A 24,813-nucleotide genomic window follows, 5' to 3' on the forward strand; every position below is an offset into this window, starting at 1 on the left:
ACAACAATTTCGCATTAAAGATCTTGGAGACCTAAAATATTTTCTAGGGATTGAATTTTCCCGTTCCAAAACTGGTATTTACATGTCCCAAAGAAAATATGCGCTTGATATTTTGCAGGATACGGGACTCACAAGTGCTCGTCCAGACAAATTTCCAATGGAACAATACCTAAAACTCACACCAGACGATGGAGAGTTATTAAAGGATCCAGTCAAATACAGGCGACTCGTGGGACGACTGATATACCTCACGGTTACTCGACCTGACATAGCATTTTCGGTTCGGACCCTAAGTCAATATATACAGGATCCACGGAAACTTGGGATGCCGCAATTCGAGTCATAAAGTACATCAAAGGATCACTAGGACAAGGATTGTTATTGCCATCTGAAAACAATCTAACATTGACAGCTTATTGTGACTCAGAGTGGGAGGTTGTCAGACAACTCGGAGATCAGTATCTGGGTATTGCATTTTTCTTGGTTCTTCTATTATCTCATGGAAGTAAAAAAAACAGACAAACGTATCAAGATCATCAGCGGAAGCAGAATACCGCGCTATGACCAATACTTGTTTGGAGATAGTTTGGTTGCGATATCTGTTGCAGGATTTAAAGGTGCCATGTAACTTGCCAGCTCAACTTTTCTGTGACAATCAAACGGCATTACATATAACAGCAAACTCAGTATTTCATGAACGCACAAAACACATTGAGATAGACTGTCACATTGTGCGAGAAAAATTACAAGCTGGGATAATCAATCCTTCATATGTACCGACACAGTATTAGCTCCTAGATATTTTTACAAAGGCATTAGGCAATGAACGATTTTTGACGCTACGACACAAGTTGGGGGTTCATGATCTTCACCTACCAACTTGAGGGGAGTATTAAGGAAATAATAATTATCAAATTATATGCAATTATTGTATGCAATATTGTATGATATTGTACGATATTGTACCCAATTATATGCAATTAATTTAATAATTATAGAATCTCATGATTAGTATCCCTACCTAATTAGATTGTAATTTAGATTGTAACCATACACATAAGAGAATAAGAAACATTTCTTCTTCTTACCATTTTTTATCATTTTCTTATATTCCTCATATATAACACATTTAACAAGTGTCTTTATAGACTATGCAATTTGAAAGTCATTTCTATGCATAAAAAAAAATACCTTTTTGGATTGCAAGAGTCATAATTACTTCATGCATTCCACAATCCAAGAAATTATTGGAACAATCAATCTAGAGTATATGCATAATAGAGAAAAACAAAACCAAACAACATAAATATCACATCTTCACCATTCACAATAACAACAACGATAATGGTGGTGGTTGCAATCAATGGTGACAACAATGAGGTGACAATGACAAACTAAACCAATAAAAAAGAGATTGTAGGAAAGATAAGAGAACGCGAAGGGGAGAATGTATGGAATTTAAAATATAATTATGTTTTTAATTTTACTTAGGGTCATTTTTATCTTTTACACACGGTGCAAGAGGAAACCATGTCATAAAGAATTGAAGTGACATAGGTTTTTAAGTTTCTTTTATTAGTAGGTAACTTTCAATTAATAACTTTGTTAAGTTTTATCAATATTTTCTTTTAAGTGATAGAGTAATATCTTTTTCCAATTTTTTTTGGCATGTCATTTAAATTAAAAAAAAGTCATTTTTTTATTAAAGTTGGTATTATTTTTTTAAAAGTATTAGTACAAGCATTTAGGTGTTTAAGAAGAAAATACATTGTTATTTAATGTAATAATATTGTCTTACAACACAAAATCAGATAACATATATATGATAAATGTGTATCAAATCCAATTTTAACAAAAAAAAAAAACAAAACTAGAAAGGTAATTGTACAAAACTAACTTAAAGCTTCTACAAATATCTAGCTAATACATTTTAAATTATAGGAGAACTAGTTGAACATCAACCAACTCATATAATTTCCAAATATGCACCAATCTTTGAAGCACTTAAAGGACAAGATATCAATCTATGTTTGTCTATAATGTAAGTCATGCCAATTTCAGGACTAAATCATATGTAATGTGTGACGTCCTTTTTTTTTTTTATCATTATACGCTCTAGGAACAATATCATTAAATGCCTTCCTTTTTCAATTCAAAACTTAAATTTGTTCTTCTTTATAAAATCAAAGATTTTGAACATGTTTTACTACACAAGTATTGTATCGTCTAATCAACTCTTCAGATTTTAATTAGATTTAAATCAAATGACTATACCATTCTAAATAAGGGTTTATAAGTATAATTTATTGTACATACATCTTTATATCATGAGTCCTTTATATTACACTAGGTATATATATATATATATATTTACAAATTTTGTTTGGATTGGAGAAATAAACTAATTAAAGTATTCATGTGTATTGAAGGCGGTAGGTAAAATAACACCACAATTGAACCTTCCAGTACTAGTGGAACATCCAAATTTTAGGCAAAGGTAATCGTGGAATGTCTCATGCCTTTGAAAGTGACAAAGCTTTTAGGTACATTAGTGGTTCAACTATTTCTTGAGAAATAGGCCAAACTATCTATTGTAAATGAGTGTGGAACTTCCATCTTAATCTATTTTATTTTGAGATTTGTTTTATTCCAAAAGAGAAGATAGAGACGAGTGATATATATCACTACAAGAAAATCATTAAATAGAAACTAATTTTAGAGATAAAAAATAACTAGTTACTATATTGACATAATTAGATACCATTTTAGAGACTAAAAAAATATTGGTATCAAAAGTAGTTTCTATTATTAATAAAATTTATAAACCAATCTCTAAATTGGAATCTAGTTAACTAATTTTCTTATGGTGTATGTTAAGATAAAATGACATCAACACAGTAAATAGTAAGTGAAACAAATTCATCAGACGATTTGAAGTAATCATTTAAAGAGAATTTAGAAGAAAAGATTGAGAATATATCATCAGAAGTAACATAGGAAACAACATTTGAAGTGATCAAAACAATATACATATAAATCCGAATTTTGGTTTTTAGAAAGATTTGGAGAAAACACTCAAGAACAACATTAGGAATAACATCGGGAATTGAAATTGTAGTGTATAGTCAGGATAAATGAGTAATCAAAACATCATCACTCTCTGACCAACAAAATAATAACTTCTACTTAGTTAATCCCCAAGGATTCATTCCTTCATTGACAAGCATTAAAACAAGGTGACTAATGATCATGTGACCTACATATATATATAATAGATTTATTATGACATAAATTAGTTTAAGAAGGTTTTGTATACAATAAATTCAACAAAATCCATCCTAAAAACTAGCAAAATTTGTAGAGAAAACAACAAGAGAAACTAGCCAAAATTTACACTAAAAATAGTAAAATTAGTAAAATATTTAATAAGGGATGATACTTAAGGGTATCTCATTGGAAAAATAAAAATAGATAGTGTATATATATATATATACATATATATATATATTTATATCCTCTCCCTTACCTCTATTTACATATATTTGAAACCTACTTTTATTCTTTATTTTCCTCATCTTCTTTTTCTCTCCTTTCTCTTTCTATTTTGGCTCTCTTTCTCCTTTCTTTTTTCAATGTTTTCTTTGTGTCGAGATTGTGACCCATGCCCCATTTTATTGTGAATTTTGTAATCATTACTTATAGTTCTACTTGAATTGTATAATTTGAATATAAATATATTTTGATTGTTAGTTTTTATTATCCAATTCATAAAAGATAATGTCATGTGAGTAAGAAATAAAGTGATGTGATAAAGAACATATATGAATATAATGTGTTGACTCAAGTCAATTTGATCTAATTTGTTAAAAGCAAATGGCAGAATATTCTTACCATGCTGACTCAAGTCTTTCCAAGTCAATTTTGTCTTATCTGCAGTACTAAAAGCTTGTAGATTTTTAGTCTTACCTGACTTATCTCTTCTTTGATGAGACAAACTCTCACTATTTTAACTATGGCATATGTATATGTGTCTAGACGGTCAAAGAGCATTAGACAATCAAGGAGTCTAATATGTTCTTCACATAATTTGAATGTGTATCAATATTGACTTAAGTGATTTAAATAGAAAAACAACAACAATGAATGCTTTTAGGAAGTAAAATATTTTTTAATATATTTTCCAGTTGGTTTAAACCAATTATAACTTAATGTGATATGTTGTAAATATTCTTGAAATAATCACACTGAAATAAAATGCAATTCCAACATACTATATTAGCCCCTATTTATGTGTAGTTATGAAATCTATCTTTCTTTAGCGAATTTGTTCAAATTAAGTTTTGTAAATGACTTTCTAACTTATTGTGAATATCTCTAATTGTTTTTAAACATCTATATTTGAAGAATCTGAAGATCTCATATACATTGTTTTAAATCAGGTTTTAGTAGGAAGAAGGTACTCTGAGCGTTTAGTACTAAAAAGATGAAAGTTTTTTGAAATATTATATATGACAAAAATTAATAGTTTCGAAAAGTATAAAGACCTTATTGTTGGATGATCTTATAAAGACATTAGTGTTAGATGCTTTATTATAGTACATGTGAATATCACAAATTTTAGGACATTACATAAACTCCAAAATATGTTTCATCTTTTCTTAATATGCATGAAACTTATTGTTTTATCTTAATAATTTTGTTTATAACTTGGTATGATTGTATTTACTAACTTTATTTTAGTTGTAAGTTATGAAGGATCAATTGGCTCCAGAAAGGGAGGTTGAATGGAGCCTAGATTAAGACTGATTGTGTGAAGAGGTAAAAATTACTTGGTAACCTGAAGATGTGTAAGAATACTTATGGACCTGAAGACACTAGTGCAGAAAATACATACTACAACGATATATTAAGTCGGTTAATTGATAACTGGTGTAAATAAAAATACGATGAAATTTTTTGTAAATATTTGGGATATATTACAGTGGTTGTTGTTGAAGCTGGAGGAAGCTTCTTCCCTACCAAGGCTTGATGTGTGTTTGATGAAGAAAATGGCATGAGTGCTTTGAAGATTGTAATAGGTTTTTAGATTCATTTGTAATTAGGCTTGTAAGTGTGTATGATTGCCTTTTGCTGTGTAACCTATCCTAGATGCCTAACCAAGTCTAGATCAAGCACATGATGTGGTTAAATGGTTTTTGAAAAGCCTTTTGAAATGTTTTTAACAGTTTTAAAACAGTACACAAATAAATCTGTTTTATGGAGAAAGAATCTGTTTATTTCTTCTCTGTTAAAAAGGCTTTCGTTTAATGGTTTTTGAAAAGCTTTTTAAAATGGTTTTAACAGTTTTAAAACAGTACACAAATAAATCTGTTTTATGGAGAAAGAATCTGTTTATTTCTTCTCTGTTAAAAGGCTTTTCTAAATTTCTGTTAAGGCACCAAGGGAAAGCTCAGTTTGTTATTTCAGTTAAGCTGAGCTGGCCTGTGTGTGATACTTCAATCTGTTTTACTGTGAAAGAACAGGTTTATTCCTTGGTGAGTTGAAAGGTTTTTCACAAGTTAGTTAGGGCTCCAAAGGTACCACTCAGACAGTTATTTCTGTTAAGCTGAGTTGGCAGTTTTCACAAAATAAATCTGTTATGTTCAAAACTGAATCTATTGTTTTCTTAACTGCTTTTCAACTGTTTTTTGAAAAGAAGTTAGAAACTGTTTTCTATATAAAGAAAAGTCTCTTTCACATGAATAAGTGCTGAGGAATTACGCTTTTGACAGAGATCAAACAAGTTCCATGTGAGAAGAAGGAGTGAAAAGAGTTTTTGAAAGGTTTCCAAAGAGATTTTCAAGTGTGCTTGTTCTAGGAAACCTTGAATCTTGGTGAAGGTGCTGGTGCAGTTTCTGCAGCAAATTGAACTACTGGTTTTGAGTTCTTGTATCTTCTTTTCAGGTGTAATCTTTCCTTTATTCTGTTTTGTAAAGGTGTATGTGTTAGTCACTCCTTGATAGGGTTTCTTGGAGTGCAAGGTGTGCTGAAATAGGGTTTTTCAGCATTGTGTGTGGTGTTCTTGTAGTGTTCAAGAACTGCTGGTTTTGTAAGTGATTGGCACTGTTTTTTAGTGAATTCCACCTTGGGGTAAGGTGAGACTGGATGTAGCTCTGTATGAGTGAACCAGTATAAAAACGTGTGTATCTTGCATTCTCATCTCTGCACTCTTTTCTGTTTTTGCTTAATTCTGTCAAGAACTAAATCTGTTCTTTTTAAATTGAATCTGTTAATTCTGGGTTAAGTGAAAACTGTTCTTCCTGTCTTGTTAAAGTTTTCTGATCATAAACAAGGTTGCTGCATATAATGGCTTAAGTGAATTGTGAACAAACTGACCATTCATTAAAACCTGTGAAAGGATCATTTTTCTTGAAATCTTGTGTTGTGTAATTTTGGTTGATCTCTAAGCATAGCTATATCCTTTATCCTCACAATATTAAGCTGATCTGGTTCTATTCTGATTCTCTGTTGATCACAATTTTACAGTGAACAAAATTCAAATTGTGCCAATACTGCTCTGAAAAAACAATCTGTTTCATATAAAAACAATCTGTTCTTTTTGCCTCTGGAATACTGAAAAATTGTGTGTTCTTGCGAAAATTTTATAAGCTCAATTCACCCCTCCCCTCTTGAACTTAGACACTAATAGACCCAACAGTTGTAAGGACCAACCGGTGTAATATGCTTTTTTCAAAGTTAAAAATAAAGTTTTTAAAAAACTTATTTTGGCGCTAGACTTATTACACCGGTTGGTTAATCCAACCTGTGTAATATGTTTATTTACCCTACTTTTTGCCTCGCTAAGCCTTTTTTTTCTTAGATTTGTGATTTTAGATTTATGTTTGATGGTAACTGCATTTCTTATTTTTTGTTTTCATGTCTAGACTTGTGGTTATTGCGGTGTTTGTCTATGTATCACTAATGGTATGTATGAGGAGCGATAAATGTTGTGTTGTATTTTAATAAATTTATAAAAAAAAACTCTAACATATTACTCTGGTTGTGCCCTTAACCAATGTAATATTCCACATATTACAACGGTTGTTTGTCCCAACCGGTGTAATATGTCCCTTCTGGAGCACATATTTTTGAATGTTTTATTCAGATTTTGGTACATATTACACCGGTTTTACAACCGGTGTTATATGTGATTGACGTTTTACATCGCTTACATCTACATCAGTGAGGGAACCGGTGTTATATGTCTCACAAAATCAGTGTTATATGTCTCACAAAACCGGTGTTATATGTGTTTTCTGCACTAGTGAGGTGTAAGAATACTTTTGTACCCGGAGAGGTGGATAATACTTTTGGACTTGAAGAGGTGTAAGAATGCTTTTGTAGCTTGAAAGGTGAAAAATACTTAGTGAAAGGATCTTGAGCTGGTTGCTTGAGAGGATTGGACGTAGTCCTTATTGTTTGGTGAACTAATACAAATCTTTCTCTACTTCTCTCACTCTACGCTTGTTTAGATGTTACTTTAATTGGATGATACTTCATGAATTGAGTTTAGGCTTAAATGTGTAAAGTGTGCCCCCTTTTAGATCCATAATAAGTGGTGCCTTTTTAGGGAGTTAAGTAGGCTTAATTTGAATTTCAAATCTCCCTCCCTTTCCTAATCACACGACATCTATCACTATAAATAGGTGATCACCCCCTCTTGTATTTCATCTTGGATTTTAGTAAAGTTACTTTACTTGAGTGAGAACCTGAGTGTTCATATTTTCTCTAAGTCTTATTTTGGAATGCTTTCAAATGGCGACTCCTCCATCACTTATCTTGGAACCTTCCTCCAAGTGGCGTGAATCCCTACTTTCTCATCTTCACTGAATCATCTTCATCCATCTAAGTCTTTTCTTCTCTTCTAATTATAGTTTTGTTGATAACAATTGTTATTTGTCTTTATTTATGTCTTCCTTTTGAATTTCGTATCATGTCTTGTTCTAGTGTGTGTTTCTCCTTCCTCTTTGAAGAGAACCTTCACACTTAACCACTTGGTTAAGTTCATGTCTAGTGTGCTGAACTAGATGCTTTGATGTCTCCAAAATCCGTGAGGAAAGCTTGAAGACCGTGTTGTTGGTTGTGTGTGTTGTCTAGTAGTTTTTGACTTGTTAATTCACTCCTTAAGATGATCCAAGTTCATTTGAATTTTTACCTTTTTGAAAAAATGAGTTTTCTAAAAGGGTGTGAAATTTCAACATGTTGAAATGTCGAATCAACCTGTTGTTTGACACTTAGTAGTTTTTAAAATGGTTTGGAAAAGCTTAGTTTTGCTTTGTCTTTGCTGTCAAACAAAATCAACCGGTTGTTTCGATAAATCAACTGGTTGTTTTTATGAAAACCATAATAGAAAATTTATTTCAATCGATTGTTTTGGAAAACAACTGATTGTTTTCATAATAGAATTCTGTTATATGTTTTAAACTATTTTAAATGATTCAAACTACTTTTGGTTTTTGATTTAACTGCTTTGACCACTTGATTGTGGTTATATAAAGGTTGTTTTACGCTCCTTTGTATTAACTAAGAAAGAGAGTTTATCAAAAATGCTTTTCAAGATTTCAAAAGCTTTGGATCTTCTCAAGTGTGTGGAATACGATTGTGGAATACAAGTGGAGAGGGAGAGAAGATCAACAAAGGTGTCTAACCTAAAGAGAGGCAAGACAAATAGAGCTATAAGTTTGCAATTGGGCTGCATAACTCTAATATTATTGATTTGAATTTTGATGAGCCAAACACCTTCTTTTATAGGTAAAGAGGTCGGCCAATGGTTGCAAGAGAAATGATGGGAAATTCAAAAATAAAACATTCAGAGTTGACGCCTAGCTTATGTCACACAACAAGCATGTTGGTGTGTGCACCTTGTGGCCTAATTAGGTTTAATGACCGACTTAGGGTTTAATGTTGACTGTAATAAGCCCAATTATACCCTATGTATGTTATATAAACCTAACCATAACCCTAATATAATCAAGGCCAAAATACAAACCAAAATTCTATTATACTTTTAAGCAAGAAATATAAATCATACTCTAGGTTATGGCTTATTCAAATATGTATAAAAGAATGTCTCTGCTTGGAGTAGCAAAGTCCCATTCCTCTTGGATTCTTCTAGCCATTGCCCTAGTGGTTGGTCCTTTACTGAAGGTTCGCTTATTATCCCCTCCCTCTTGAAGAGGCTTCACCCTCAAATCAAAAGTTTTTGCCTCATCATCTGTGCTACCTGCAAAAGGTGTTAGATCTATAACATTAAAAGTAACATGTACTCCATATTCTTCAGGCAAGTCTAACTGATATGAATTATTATTGTTTCTCTTGAGGGTTTGAAAAGGACCATCTTCTCAAGGACTAAGTTTAAACTTCCTCTTAATAAGGAAACTATCTTTTCTAAGGGGAAGTCAAACCCAGTCTCCCTCATTAAAAACTATCTTTCTTTTCCTCTTATTGTTATTGTTATGTCTAATGTATTTATCAGTTAATAGATTTTTATATAGACTTTTAAATATCACAAATAAATAAAATATTGTATATAAAAGATAAAAAAGAGAGTTATAAATATATAATAATTACCATCTTAATATAAATGGAGGATTAAATGGCAAAGATATATCAATTAACTTTTACTTGATTACTTATCTATACAATTTCTCGAAATACTTGAGAATAGATAGTTAAACATTATTCTAATTTATTATAATGGTAAATATTTACTTTTATTAAATATATCATTTCTTTTTATATTTCCACCCAACTAAACAAATGGATAAAATATATCTTCATCCTTTTTTTTTTTTTTTTTTTTTATTTCATCAATTAAAACAATCCATAACACATGTTTTCACTTTTAAATTCACTTTTATTTATTTATTTTTCTCTATTTTTTTATTTATTTCTCTCTTATTCATTCTTTTTCCAAATGGACTCTAAGACTCTGTTTGCTTCCATGAATGTACTATTCACAAGGAAAGAAGTGAGATGATATCAATGGTTTGGATCCAGGGTTTTGCAGAGAAAAAGAGGAGAAGATATACCTGTGAATAGTAAATATCCTCTCCCCTCAAAATGAAGAGATGTAGAGGGAAAACCACATCAGCATGTGCTATTTCCGAATTTACCCTCATTTATCTGCAAGGGTTTTTAATATTAAAAAAAAGTATATATTTAATATTTTAAAAAATTATTTGAAGTTCTCTTTTTATTTATTTTGTTGTTGCATTTATATTAATATATATATATATATATTTTTTTATAATTATTATGTTTATGAGTTTGTAATTTATTTGATAATAGTTTTTATGAAATTATTTTCTATTGTTTATTGCGTTATATTTTTTTTAATATTTTTTTTATTACTATAGGATTTTTAATAATAACAAATATTATCTTTTATTTATATAAGATCTGATTTATTTTCTGATTTATTTTTAAATTTTATAATGCATGTTTAATATTTTAAGAAATTATTTGAAGTTTTATTTTTATTTAATTTGTTGAATACGTTTTTTTTTCTAATTATAAAATTTAAATTATACCTACTTATATTTAATATATATTTATTTTTTAATTTTAATTTTTAAATCTACGAAATATGTGAAAGTTGTTTATTTTTAAACAAAAATAACTTATTTTATTATTAAAAAATTTTAATAGGCAAGGATAAATTTGTAACGTAACATTTAACAATTTAAAAATAAAAATAAAACTCTCTCACAACCATTTTATCACTCACAAACTCCCATAAACTTTTTCTCACATATCCACTCTAACATACCTCAATCCAAACAATTTCACTTTCTTCATACTTTCTTCTCACATCCTCACACATCCACTCCTTCAAATCTTCACACATCCAATCCTCAATCCAAAGACACACTAAAGAAGCAATTTCAGAGTTTAGACTTCAACCAAAGATTACACACATACTAACTAACTACTCAATACCAAAAAAGTTATTTTATTTTACTTTAAAGAGAACTAATTTTCAATTAATTCTTTGAATAAACCTTTAAGACAAATTATTATTTCTCTTACATTAACCATGATCAAATATGTTATTAAATTAATTGTAACAAAAAAACTACTGAAATTTAAATGCGGGATTAAGATATTTGTAAAGAAATCCGTTATGGTTAGAAAAGGAAAAGAATGAATCGTTTTTGGACAGAAGAGACCCCGTTAGAAAAAGGGCAGTATAAAAAATATTCCGCGTTTGAGTATATGCGTGTCCAATCCATCCTCAAAATTTCAAAACAAGAAAACGACAAGCGAAGGGCGAGAGGAAAAAGGAAAAGAAAAAGGAACGGAAAAGCCAACTGCGCACTTGCTACGTTGCCATTGCCCTCGATCCGCGTCTATTCTCAAGCGAACCTTACTAGTTAAGTACTCGTGACAACAAAACCTTGAGCAATAGAATTTCTAAACCCTCGGTTTGTTATCGGAAACGCGCTTGCACACAACACAGTGATATTGGAGTTCGTAGAGTGCAGGCGACGAGAGCGAGCGAAGCCACCGCCATGGTTAGGGCTCGCGAGAACTGGGAGAAGCTGGTTCGAGCGACACTGAAGAGGGAGCATCACAGGAATGCAGGCCAAGGACACGCCAGAGTCCCCAGCGGAATCGCTGGCGCGGTTCCTCCATCCCTAGCGCAGACCACCAACATTGATTTGATCTTGCAGGCCGCCGATGAGATTCAGTCAGAGGATCCTAACGTTGCTAGGATCTGTGAGTGTTTCAACTTGCTCAATCGGATTCTTTTTGCGTGTTTCAATTTCGATACGTGCGTAACGTTGTCTGTGAATATGAGATCTGCTTGTGCATTATAGTGTTTCTTGAAGTTAGTTTGATGTGTAAGGGGAGTGAATGTCTTCTAGAAGTTAAGCTTGTTTAATTAATTAATTTATTTTTAATTTGCGGAACTGGTATTATTAAGGAATGGGTGAAACTTGTTTCTAGCGGGAATTTGAATTTAGTGGTGGCTGAAATGAAATATTTGGTGAAGATAGGATCATTTTCAGACGAGGGTGGGCAATTAGAGGTGGTGATAGTCATGTTTAGTGCGGAGAGGTGAACAGGGTATGATATCGTGTGTGAGATGACTTAAGTGGATATGAAAATGGAAGGGGGCATTTTATGAGCTAAAAGGATGCAAAGAGGAGATAATACTGAGTGCCTGATACGCACGCATGTAGTCAGTGTAGTGGGAATTTGCTGTACTAGAAATGGGAAAGTTGTAGTTGACAGAGTGAGGTGACTGGATCTTAGTTTCGCTACATTTGAGCTTTTTTGATTGGTTAGTGGATATTCAACATCAATTAGGAGCTAGATTGACATCATTGATTAGGCTAGGCTCATTAGGAAAATACAAGGGGTAGGGGTTTGTTTGTCTAATTTATAAACACATTGCAAGATTTTACGTCTTCTTTTATGTTTGTTCTTTGGAGTTGCCTTCATTTTTTCTCTTTATATTAGATGGTGTACCTGTTTATTATGGGCTCATCTTAGCTTGTGTTTCTTTTCTTGTCTTTCACTATTGTCTGATTTGCAAGATGAAGAAAACCTTGAGTTTTATGTATTTGAAATCAGTGAGTATGGTGAATTGTGTGTCTTAGTGGAACCACACTATATTATATTTTTGCCAGTTACTTGTTACGTAGTTGGTACACTTGTGATTACAAGAGTAGTTGCCTGATGTTAATCACCTTAAGAAGACATATTTTTATGTCTAGGTGATGAAGAAGCCATCATTAAGTATTGGCCACGGGGAGAAAAAAACAATTGACACAGTAGTAGCAGCCTGAGAGAAAGTATGATTGGTTTCAAGGCCTAAGATTTGCATTCTTTCAGCCCAGGGAAGAAATATAATTTCACTAGCTCGCACTAAATATAAATATGGTTAATTGCCACAATATAAACCTCTGTGTAGTGTATGTGGCTTAGTTATTCTATTACATTATCTTAGCTCAAGCAATTTTTTTCTTTCAAGTTTCAACTTAAATTGCTGATATTTCTCACATGTATTGGGTAAAAATTTACGTATACCAAATTACTTTTTGAGCTTATCTCCATGTTCATATTGGGAAAAAGCCACATACGATATTGCGTAGTGAATTATGCCTAAATTCACATTCTAAGATAGCATCAATGTCCATCTTAGATCCATTAAATAGGTTACCTACCATATTTTCCACATACCAAACTCAATAGTGCTGGACATGAAAGGGTGGATTGGGAAAACTCAAGTCTCACATTGGTTACAGATAGAGCTTGAAAAGAAAAGAGATATCAGTGGAGACCATCCTCAACTTACAAGTTGGTTTTGCAGGGTTGAGTTATGCCTAAATTCACATTTTAGGAGTTCATGTGTCTATCATGTGAAATACCAAGAAATATATAACAATTTGTTGCATGATAAATATCCAATCTAATATCTGTTCAGCTTGAATCAGCTGATAGTGTTCCTTTTGTGATATGCATCATTATGACCTCTTACTTTTTGATCTTCAGTGTGCGAGCAGGCATACAGTATGGCTCAAAATCTGGATCCCAATAGTGATGGTAGGGGAGTTTTACAATTCAAGACCGGTTTAATGTCTGTAATCAAGGTATAGGTTATGATTGGTGTATTTTTAGTGATACGTTACCTTTTCCTTCAATTGATTTTTTCCTCTTTATTTGCGTGACTTTAAAGGGATTATCAACTCACTTGTTTATGATTTTTATTTTGCTATCTTCTATAGCAAAAACTTGCTAAGAAGGATGGGCTTCGGATTGATCGCAATCGTGACATGGAAAACCTTTGGAAGTTTTATCTGCACTACAAGCAATATCATAGAGTGGATGACATCCAACGAGAAGAACAGAGATTGCAAGAATCTGGAACTTTTAGCTCCTCGTTGGGAGAGTATGTCAAACCCATAACTTTTTTAAATTAAACTTACAAATATTAGTTTATTTCTTCAGTAAAATAGGGTCATTTCCTGTTTATGCTGTGCTGCTAAAGCTTGATACTTATTTGCTATTATGGCAAATTATTTTTCTCGATGGATAAAATTACCAACTTGTTCTTGTTCTGTAGAGTTGCTTGTATCTGTCAATCAGAATTCAAGGCTTGGTTTATTCATTTTGGTTCAAAATTATTTTAAAAGGAAACTAAATATGAAAACCTATGCTTTTTGGTGCTCTTTAATGACTTTTTTTGAAACACTTTTTCCTTGTTGGTTGCTAGCATTGCTTATTTTTCTTTTCTCAGATAGGTAATTAAAAAGCAATAGAAGGTTTTTGTGGCTAAGAAGTCATTGTGTTGAAGGTGGTGAAAAATAATATAATATGTTAATATGCAAGATTAGAAACTAATAGTGATGTTGAACTGCTAAAACAGTAGATAGACTGTAGTTTTCTTTCCTTAAGTCTTATATGTGAGTGATTGTACTTATACATAATTTGTGAGGTACTGAAATTGTTATTGGATGGCTTCTCTCCTCTCCTAACTAAACAATGTATTAAAATATGCGGAAAGGCTTTTTTATTTACTTTTTAGATTTTGTTGATTAAAAACCTAAATATATTTATCTAGATTATGTTTTTGCCTGGTATAATATTTGTGTGAACTGTTTTAATGCTGTAGGTTGAAGCTTAGATCAACAGAAATGAGAAAGATAATTGCTACACTACGGGCTTTAGTAGAGGTCCTTGAGGCGCTTAGCAAGGATGCTGATCCCAGTGGAGTTGGAGGACTCATAATGGAGGAGGTACTCCTTTTGTGATAAGATGTCTATCATAAAGCAAATTAACTTCACTGATTATGCATTGAATGCTTCAATTATTTGAGACTATTCATTTTATTTTGATGATTAATTTGGCAGTTTTCAAATTTATCAGCCACTATTTTTCATTCTTTTTGTATTGCTAGTTGACATCTAATAAAGGAATATAGAAATCTTTTGACTGCCTGTTGTCATTTGTTTCTTTTAAAATTCTATTTGAACATGGCAAAACTTCTTAAATAACTTATTATACTAACTCATTATGATTTGTAATTAACTCATCATATTTGTCTCTCATGTTTTCTTAGTTGAGAAAATTAAAGAAGTCAAGTGTGACATTATCTGGAGAGCTGACACCATACAATATTATTCCTCTGGAAGCACCGTCATTAACCAATCCTATCAGAATTTTCCCTGAAGTAAGTTGAATGCTTTAGAAGACTTCTGGTCCTCTCTCTCTTTCATTCCAAGTGGCTTGTACCTGATCTGTTTACTGTATTGACAATAACTAGGAGTTACTGACATTGACACATCCGTTTATGGTTGCTGCATGATTTCTGTAATACTCTTGAATTCATGTACTCTTTGTGGTAGCTTCTAAAGCTGAGGTTTGGTTCTCAATATCAGGTTAAGGCAGCAATATCTGCTATTAGATATACTGATCAGTTCCCTAGACTTCCTGCTGGATTTAAAGTATCTGGACAAAGGGATGCAGACATGTTTGATCTTCTAGAATTCGTGTTCGGTTTCCAGGTATGTAATGATTGGTGGAAAATTTTAATTTTGTATGTCATTGCTGTGTATCATGTCTAATTGCATGGTAACTAACTGAACTCTTTCAAGGTTCCTGCTGGATTGATCATCTTGTTTTAAATTTTTTATTGCTGATACAAAATAGTGGTTCCCATTCCCAATATTTACCTCAACCAATAACAAAATATGAACATTTACTACCATCAAATAACAAAGGATGGGATTTTGTTACACTAAACCTATGACTTCCACCTGTTCCATTTCCAAATAGTCCTCTTATTGACATTGTTCATCTCTATTGGGTTTTATATTTCTCTTCTCACACTTAAGCTCTGTTTTACTTGCTAATATTATTTTGCATGGTCTACTGGCTGCTTTGTACTTGGAGCATGTTTGTAAAAGCTTTTCCCATCAATTTCAGCTCTTTTGATTGAAAATAAGCTGTTTTTAAAGTAAGCTAGATTTTTTGAGGCACAAATTGAAATTTTTGTAAACTGCTTTTTTTTTTTCCTTCCTGAAAAAAATTGTTTTTTTGAATCTTAAAATTTATTGCTTATAATTATTATTTAACAGTTTTTTCCCGTCCTCAGCTTCACACATACTATTTTTCATGTAAAATCTGGTTTTTTGTTGCATCCAAAACAAAGTTAATTATTTAGAAACAATTCTTAGCGAAACTTATCCATATCAAAAACTGATTCTGATTATAGTTTATTACTAGAAATAAGTTAGTTTGCAGTTATTGCTAACAATAGCTCTTAATGTAAGCGGTGTTTGGTGGCGCCAATAATTACAATTCTCTACTTCTATTATCATGTGTGATGTGATAATAAAACATTTAGTTGATTCTTTAGTTTAGTTTCTGTTGGAGATCCCATGTCGACTAGAGATTGAGAGATTTCATTCTTTATAAGTGGGTGCAAACTCTTATAAGCCAATTTTATGAGGTTCAGTTAGGCTTAAATCCACTTCTTAATATGGTATCAGAGTCATTTCGAGACAATCCTAGCGAGTGTTTGTTGGGCTTACAAAACTATAAATTTCCTTCACTACTCCAGTTCTTGTTTGTGACAATCATAGTGTTGTGTCTATTGCTTACAATCATAATCACACTAAACATATGAAGATTGATGTTTTCTTTGTGCGAGAGAAGGTTATGGCCAAGCTACTTTGCATCTATCATATTCTTACTCTTGATCAATGGGCATATGTGCTTATCAAGCCTCTATCTTTAGCTCGTTTTATGTTTCTTAGAAGGAAACTCAATGTGAATAATTTATTTTCTGAAAAATCTTGTCCGCGAGTTTGAAGGGGGGATGTCAGTAGAAATAAGTTAGTTAGTATGTACAATTGTCAGTATTTTAAAGCTGTCGGGCATTGCCAACAATTGCTCTTGATGTAAATGGTGCCTAGTGGTGCCTATAAATACAATTTTGTACTTCGACTATCACGTGTGATGTGATAATAAAGAATAGAGTTTATTCTTAGGTCAGTTTCTCTAATATACTTGATTATAACAATAGTCTCTTACGCATTTAATCAATTACTGAAATAATCTAATTTCGTAGCTTCCCAAATAGACATTGAATTTTTAGATTTAGTAAAATGAAAAATAATATACTCACACACACACACTTGTGTTGTGTCTATTATAGTATTATTGCAAAGAATAATATTGTCATGTCTTGCATTTGTTCTTCCAAGAGGCGCGTCTGCCCCTGTCTCCTAGTAAATGAGAGAAGGAAAGTACAAAATACTTCCTTGGTATTGAGGTGGCTCAGTCAAATGTCGACATTCTTATCTAACATGGAAAGTATGTTTAGACATTTTGAAGGAAACATGCACCACAAAATATGGGCCTAATTGTAGTTTTATGAACCCAAATCAAAAGTTAATGACAAATCAAGGTGCACCATTTTTAGATCCAAAGAAAAATAGGAGATTAGTTGGGAAACTTATTTATTTTACTCACAATTACAAGGCTTGACATCTCTTTTGTTGTTGAAGTAGTTAGTAATTTGTGCAGTCTCATCATGTTGATCATTGGAGTGCAGTTATTGACGTTCTCATGTATAATAAGGACATTAGGAGAAGGATTGTTGTGTGAAGATAAAGGTGATTCCCAAATATTTGGGTATTGTGATACTAATTGTCCAGGATCTCTTATAGACAAGAACTCTGCTACTGGATACTGTGTATCCATTGCTGGGAATATTATCACAAAAGAGCAAGAAGCAGTGTGTAGTGGCCAGGTCTAGGTAGAAGCTGAATACAAGCAATGGCCTAGGCCACATGTAAGCTTGTAAAGATCAGACAACTACTTCAAGAGTTGAAGTTCTGTGAGTTCCAAGCTATTGAACTGTATTGCAATAATCAAACAACTCTTTGCATTGGCTCTAATCCGGTATTTCATGAGGGAACTAAACATATAGAGATATATTATCATTTTGAATGTGGGAAGTTGTTGTCCAAGGAAATTACTGAATTTGCCAGCTCAAAAGATCAAATTGCATACATATTGACAAAGTATTTAAAGAGGGCCTTCGTTTCAGTTAGGATGGCCTATGTTTGTGAGTATAGCCAATATGCTAGAGCTTAAAGGAAACTGTTTTTGGTGTATCTACCAACCCTATATAGATTAATTGAGATCTACTGAGTGAATTTCTGCAATCAAGGGGGATTCCTGTTCTCAGCTGTAATCTGTGTTATGATTAAGCTACTTCTTATATCATGAATTTTCTCTGATTAGATGTTTTTGCTTTCCTGCAAGTGTTAAGTGCTCTTGGTTATAATCATAATTTTTGCATATGCAGAAAGACAATATAAGGAACCAGCGTGAAAATGTTATTTTGATGATAGCAAATAAGCAGTCTGGACTTGGAATACCTGCTGAAACTGATCCAGTGAGTTCTTTTATGAACCCATTTTGCTGTAGTTTTACTATCTGGAGTATGATTTGATTTTCAGTTTGTAGATATTCTGTTTTTATTTTATTATCTGTCTTAAAAGAAATATAATTGTTTGTAATCAGACATGTTGGATGGAAAATACTTTAGCTTGAAGTTGGTAGTGACAAATAGATGCAAATTAGTTCTTACTTGTTCTGGCAGTGATGTAGTAACAACTTTTTGAAGTTTAGAATTTTGTTCTTTGCTGTTGTACATCTCAAATTAATCTGTAATCGTTATCCATCTTTAAAAACATGCATTTCTTTGACTGTATTGGTATATGGATTTTACTTTGGATGAACAGGTAAGGCTTTGTCTGGTGTTCTTATAGCTCATTTTTTGCTTTAGATAAGGGTAAATTAAGTGAGAGATGACTGTCATAAATTTAAGTGTTTAGGTTTACTGTTTTGATGCTTAATGCATGGCTGTGAGTAGGTTCCTAATAGCAGTGATTTAGCAGAATCCCATCACATAATGTTGGTAGTTTAGTGTAGTGGTTGCAATAGAGAGAATCATGAAAGTAGTGGCTGGCGCAGATGCTGTTGGAGTAGGTTCAAAAATATCTATTTGAACCATGAACATAGTCTAGGTCTGTTGCGGAGAGGGTCAATTTGGGATTTTGTTGCCTTCTCTCTCTGAAATGGATTTGGAACTTTACTTTCTCAGTCATCTCAGCAACATTTTTGAAATCTTCCAGCATTTTATGGCAGGTCGTTACAGTTGGATTTGCTCTCCACAGTTTCCAATTGCCCTTGAGATCTCTGCAGCTATATTTGGAAAATCTGTCACTATTCGCAGCCAACTTTGACTGTTGGCCTTGCTTTTTTGTGGCCCTGTGATATACTGTTCTAATCTCACTAAAACAGTTCTTTCATCTCAATGTCTTATGTTGTTGTCTAAGTTTTTTCCGTTATTAATTTTTTCAAAATTCTAATTATCCTCGAGACTATTGCTGCCATTTTTTGACAAATCTGTTACTGTTCTCAGCTAACTGTGACTGTTTCTGCTTTGCTTTGTTCTTACCCTGTATTTTATATTTTTTAATTTTAATTGGTTAGAATAGTGACAATCCTGGTATCTGCTATAACATTTACAGAGTCTGCCACATTGTGCTGCTATTTGGGATCATTAGATTTGAGTGGGTATTTTTGAGGGTGAACTTTGTATTTCTAATAAAATGCAATAAAAAGTACAAATATACAATATAGCTTCTGCTTACAATGTTATTTATACTGTAGAAGCTTCAGAACCTAATGCGTGGCAGATGTGACTGTTATAATTGACATTAAGTGAATTATGACTGTCCAATAGGTTAACCAAATATTGATAAGATACAGCTGGCAGATACAAAAATTAACTACTCTAAAGTAACGCTGTTTGAGAGGTATTCCCTCACCTCCACAAGCTGAAGGAGACGATTAGCTAAGAGAGGTTCATAAACTAAGCAGAGGACAAAGACTTAGTCATCATATCAGCCCACTGCACTTGGGCTGGGATGTGGTAAACGGTGACTTGTTTTGGAAGTACATCTTTTCATGAACAGAAAAAATCAACAAGACCCCATATGTGTTGTCTTAGATGTAATACCAGATTGCGGGCAAGTTAAAAAAGGAATAGGCGAGTGATTGAGACAGCTAACTCATTGAAGAAAATTTGTACCCAAAACATTTTTGAACTGACTTAGGCTAGACTATGGTATTCTGCTTCAGTGTTGCTTCTAGCCACTGTTTGTTTTGTGGGGCCAAAGAGGAAATCAAGTTGCAATCAAGATGAACAACAACACTAGATGCAGACTGCTTGTCATCTGGGTCAGAGGTCAAGTCAAATTCGCAAAATACTTAATCGGAGGGAGCAGGTTGAAATAAGAGCCACAGTGGCTATCAATTATCTTAATATTTGTTTTAACAACAATCCAGTGAATGCCTGAAGTATAGGGCATGAATTGACAAACTTCAGTAGTTGCATAGCAGATTCTGGCCCTGTAATAATAATAACATAAAAATACAAAGAGGGATCTTGCATGAAGTTAGAGTCTTGTTTGGACAGTTTTTTTGCTGCTAATCATAGGGGTGGTTATATTTTAAGCTTGTCTTAAGAAATGAAATTTAAGCCTAAGTCAACCTTCCAAATCCTGACTTGGAAGATGAGGTTTGCACCCACTTATATAATATGAATTGACCTTATCTCTAGTCGATGTAATATTTCTAATAACTTCCTATCATTTGTAGACGTCTTTGCTTGGAGATCACAAATATATTTACTATGAGTGAGTAAAACAGAATCCTTGGACTGATATTTCACTTGAATTTCCAAAGAATAGTCAAGTGAAGCTGCTTGAGAGCAAAGGTGGAGTTCACCTTTGAGATTAGAAGCTAAACAAAGTGAGTTGAATTCCCATTAATAACAATGTTGTCAAAGTAGACAACATGCCTGTGTCTTTTCTTTTAAATAAATATATACTTAAAAGGGAGGTCATATAAAGCATAATGCAGACCATCACAATTCATTCTTAGCTAGAACAAAATATATTAGAAGCCAATTGAGATAATATAGGTGGCCATGGTATCCCTCATCCTACTCATATAAGCATATGAAGGCGCGATGAGAGTGGGCAGCGACAACATGCAGTTCCATTAACAAGTGTGCGGTTGCAACAAAAAACTTAAGCTAGTGTGCGGTAACGACAATGATGTTCTGTGAGTGAGGAACGCTAACATTTTGAACTAAGCTGACCTAAAATGAGTCGGGCCACATAACCCGACCCAATTGCAAACAATAAGCCATACAACAAGCCACATGACTTACATGGTTTGTGATTCTTAATGTGGTTTGGTTTATGTAAAAGGGTTGGAATACCCCTTTTATATCCCTCTTAATTTAATTTCATTCTTTGCTGATAAAAAAAAACATGGTTTGCGAAAAAAAAAATCTGCAAAAAAAAAGAAGAAAAAAATCTAAGAAGAATTGGGTCATACCATACCTGACTCATATAAAATGCTATAGTGCTAACCTAATAACAACATCCGATTGCTTTGACTAAACCCTAGTAATTGCAGAAAATCCTAAATTAAATTGGGACATGTCATACTTGACTCAATTAAAATATTATAAGTTAGCTTAGTAATATTCTATACACAACACATCAACCTAGTAATATTCTAGACATAATATTATTATTATTTATAATTATCTCATTATTTTTGCATTACAATTATATTTTTGTATTTTTTTTAAATTATCTATTGTATATATTAAATTTCTTTTGACCGCAATGCTTCTACCCTAACCCGTTATGGTTTTCGTTATATCTTTATAAAAGATTTTTAGGGTCCCCGATATTGTCCGTTATCCGATATTAATAACACTGGTTACAAATGTAATAATTCTAGGTCCTCGTAAAGATTTAGTGAAAAGATTTGCTAATTAATCATTTGAATTAACCAATTCGTTCTTGATGTCTCCTGATACAATATTGTTTGAAATCAATCTCAATATGTTTGGTTCTTCCATGAAAAACGGGATTTGAGCTAATATGAAGAGCAACCTGATTATCACATATGAATGTCATTTGAGTGACTTCTCCAAATTGCAATTCTTTAAGTAACTGTTTAAGCCAAATAAGCTCACAAGTAGCGAAGACCATAACTCTATATTCTGCTTCAACACTAGATCTTGCCATAACATTTTGTTTCTTGCTCTATCAAGAAATGAAATTATCACCAATAGAAACACAATATTCAGAAGTGGATCTTCTATCAAACAAAGATCTTGCTCATACAACTCTAGTATGATTATTGTGATCATATAACGCATGACAAGGACCACCTTTTAATGATCAACATAGGTGGAATTAAAGAATTGACTCACACTTTGAAATGAAATATCATGTCAAGTATAAGATAGTTCAATTTTCCAACTAATCTTCTGTACTTCTCAAGATCTGAGAGAGGCTCCCCCTAACCATGTAGGAGTTTGACATTAGGATACATAGGTGTGTCAACAATTTTTGAATTCATTAATCCTGTTTCTTCCAAAATATCCAATGCATACTTCCTTTGAGTGATAATAATACCATTGTTGGATTGTGCTACCTTAGTCTCCAAGAAATATATGAGTTTGCCAAGATCTTTGGTCTGAAAGTGGTGACAAATATGTTGTTTTATTTGAGAGATGCCATGGTCATCACTACTTGTGAGAACAATGTCATCAACATATACTACTAGATCGATACACCTAACACTTGAGTGACGGTAAAACACTGAATGATCTGCCCACTCCGAGTCATACTAAATTGCTCAACAACACTACTAAACTTTCCAAACTGGTCCTAGGAGATTGCTTGTGGCTATATATTTATAAGTGGTAATGAATTTTTAACTTTATTCTAATATAATTCTCACATGTATCTCTATGATAAATTCAAACCCCAACATACTAATTCCTTCAAATAGTTATAAGGCAACAACAATTTACATGAATAAATAAATTTGCATATCGTTTATTAATTGGTGTCAAGATTTTATTGTGTCTACAATGCTTTAAACTTTAAATCTTGTGATATATCAATTATCAAATAGAATCCCAAAATCTATTAAGGGTTCTAACTTAGTTGGCTGAACATTAATTGAATCAAATAAATATAAATTTTTATTACCAATAAACCCACATATCACATATTAAACTTAAATTTAAAAATACTACACTTGAACCCCAAAACCCTAAAGAACATAACTTATAAGAATTTGAGTCTTATATGGTGATCACAATTTAGATCAGTTTAAATCTTAAGAGCAAAGCAATCATAAGCCTGCAATCATATACACCAAAATATTATTGAGGCTTATAGGTTGTTTCTCTAGTCATAATTCTTATAAGCATCCATACATGAGACATTCATCACTTCCCCCTTATCTTGAATGATGATACCACTATAGGATTCCAATCATTGGTGTATGACTGACTCTCTAGACTCCTCATGTGTTGTCTCCCCTAAATTTATCTATAGCGTAAAAAAGTAAAAAGTGTAAAATAAGAAGGGAGAATTCTTAATCCATATTTACATTCTAACAAGTGACTTAGGGTTGAGTTTTTGAACTAAGTCCAATTCACTCCTAACTTTTTCATCGCTTTATGTGCCCACTTCTATTTTGTTCTCTAAATCCAAATATATAATTTTAAAGAATTGTCTTAGAAAACAAGTTTCAAGCCTAGCTCAACCTAACAAAGTTGACTTATAAGTTTAGGTTTACATCCACTTATATACTGTAATTTGATTATATCTCTAGTTTATGTGAGATCTTTGATATAAGTACCCAAACACTTAGTGAACTAAGTCTTATAAAGCTAGCTATTATCGAGGCAAAACCAAACACTTGATGTGGGACTTGGGTACCACGTAATACTCAAGTTCCTACCATAGCACTGCCCTTAATGGCCGATGACTCAATGACTTTCACTTTACTACACTTCCTTGGTCACACTTCAATCAACTCCTTTGTTGGTGAAAACCCTTGACCATATAGAACCTCGCTAGAAGAAGCTTTTTAGAAAATGAATTTTTAGGCTAACTCAATATCTCAAAACTAGCTTGTAAGGTATGATTTGTACTCATTTATATATTATAGTATGATCCTACCTCTCTAAGTGAGATATGCAACTAAAAGCAAAAATGAAATAACATGTAGTTGATGAGCCTTAGCTCTTAAAGGAGATTGTATTAAGTTGTTTCGAAATTCATTTTCGAACTCAACTCTTTCATACCCTTGTTTGTATGTTTTCCTTATTGTTCTTATCCTAACTGATCATATGTAGTGACATGATGGTCCATTATTCATCATTTCTTTATTATGACTTGTGATGGCTTTGTACCTTATGATTGAATATTATAATAGCATTATCAATATATTTTTGATAAGCTCTTACAAGTTTGTAAGTCGAGTCTACTGGTCATGTTTATGGAAGCTTGATGAGGTTACTTAAACTTGTAAGTTTGACATTACAATGTAAATCCTGCATAGTAGGTGTTTAACAACTTCCACGTTGTAGTTATACTTAGTATGGTCCTCTGGTAAATGTACATTTCATTGCTTGTTATAATGCATTTTTTTTGTTGAATTTTGGAATGTGTAGAAACTAGATGAGAAAACAATCAATGAAGTGTTCTTGAAGGTGCTAGATAACTATATCAAGTGGTGCAAATACTTGAGAATACGTCTTGCATGGAATAGGTTATTACTTCAACTTACTCATTATTTGAATGTCTTCCCTCTTCCATATTTTATTTGATTGCATTTCATTTAATGCGTCATGCA

At 32.4% G+C, this 24,813-nt stretch overlaps 1 protein-coding gene across 1 annotated transcript in view; it reads left to right on the forward strand.

Annotated features, from left to right (window-relative positions):
- Positions 1-11,201: 11,201 nt before the first annotated feature.
- Positions 11,202-24,813, forward strand: part of LOC137820105 (callose synthase 10) — a 59,450-nt gene continuing 45,838 nt past the window's right edge. The window contains exons 1-8 of the mRNA XM_068623927.1: positions 11,202-11,760; positions 13,543-13,640; positions 13,776-13,939; positions 14,663-14,786; positions 15,110-15,220; positions 15,429-15,554; positions 18,368-18,457; positions 24,632-24,729. Coding sequence (XP_068480028.1) covers positions 11,553-11,760; positions 13,543-13,640; positions 13,776-13,939; positions 14,663-14,786; positions 15,110-15,220; positions 15,429-15,554; positions 18,368-18,457; positions 24,632-24,729 — 1,019 coding nt within the window. The 5' untranslated portion in view covers positions 11,202-11,552. The remainder of the gene's footprint in view (positions 11,761-13,542; positions 13,641-13,775; positions 13,940-14,662; positions 14,787-15,109; positions 15,221-15,428; positions 15,555-18,367; positions 18,458-24,631; positions 24,730-24,813) is intronic.

This window comes from Phaseolus vulgaris, chromosome 9 (genome assembly GCF_000499845.2).
Source record: "Phaseolus vulgaris cultivar G19833 chromosome 9, P. vulgaris v2.0, whole genome shotgun sequence".
NCBI lineage: Eukaryota > Viridiplantae > Streptophyta > Magnoliopsida > Fabales > Fabaceae > Phaseolus > Phaseolus vulgaris.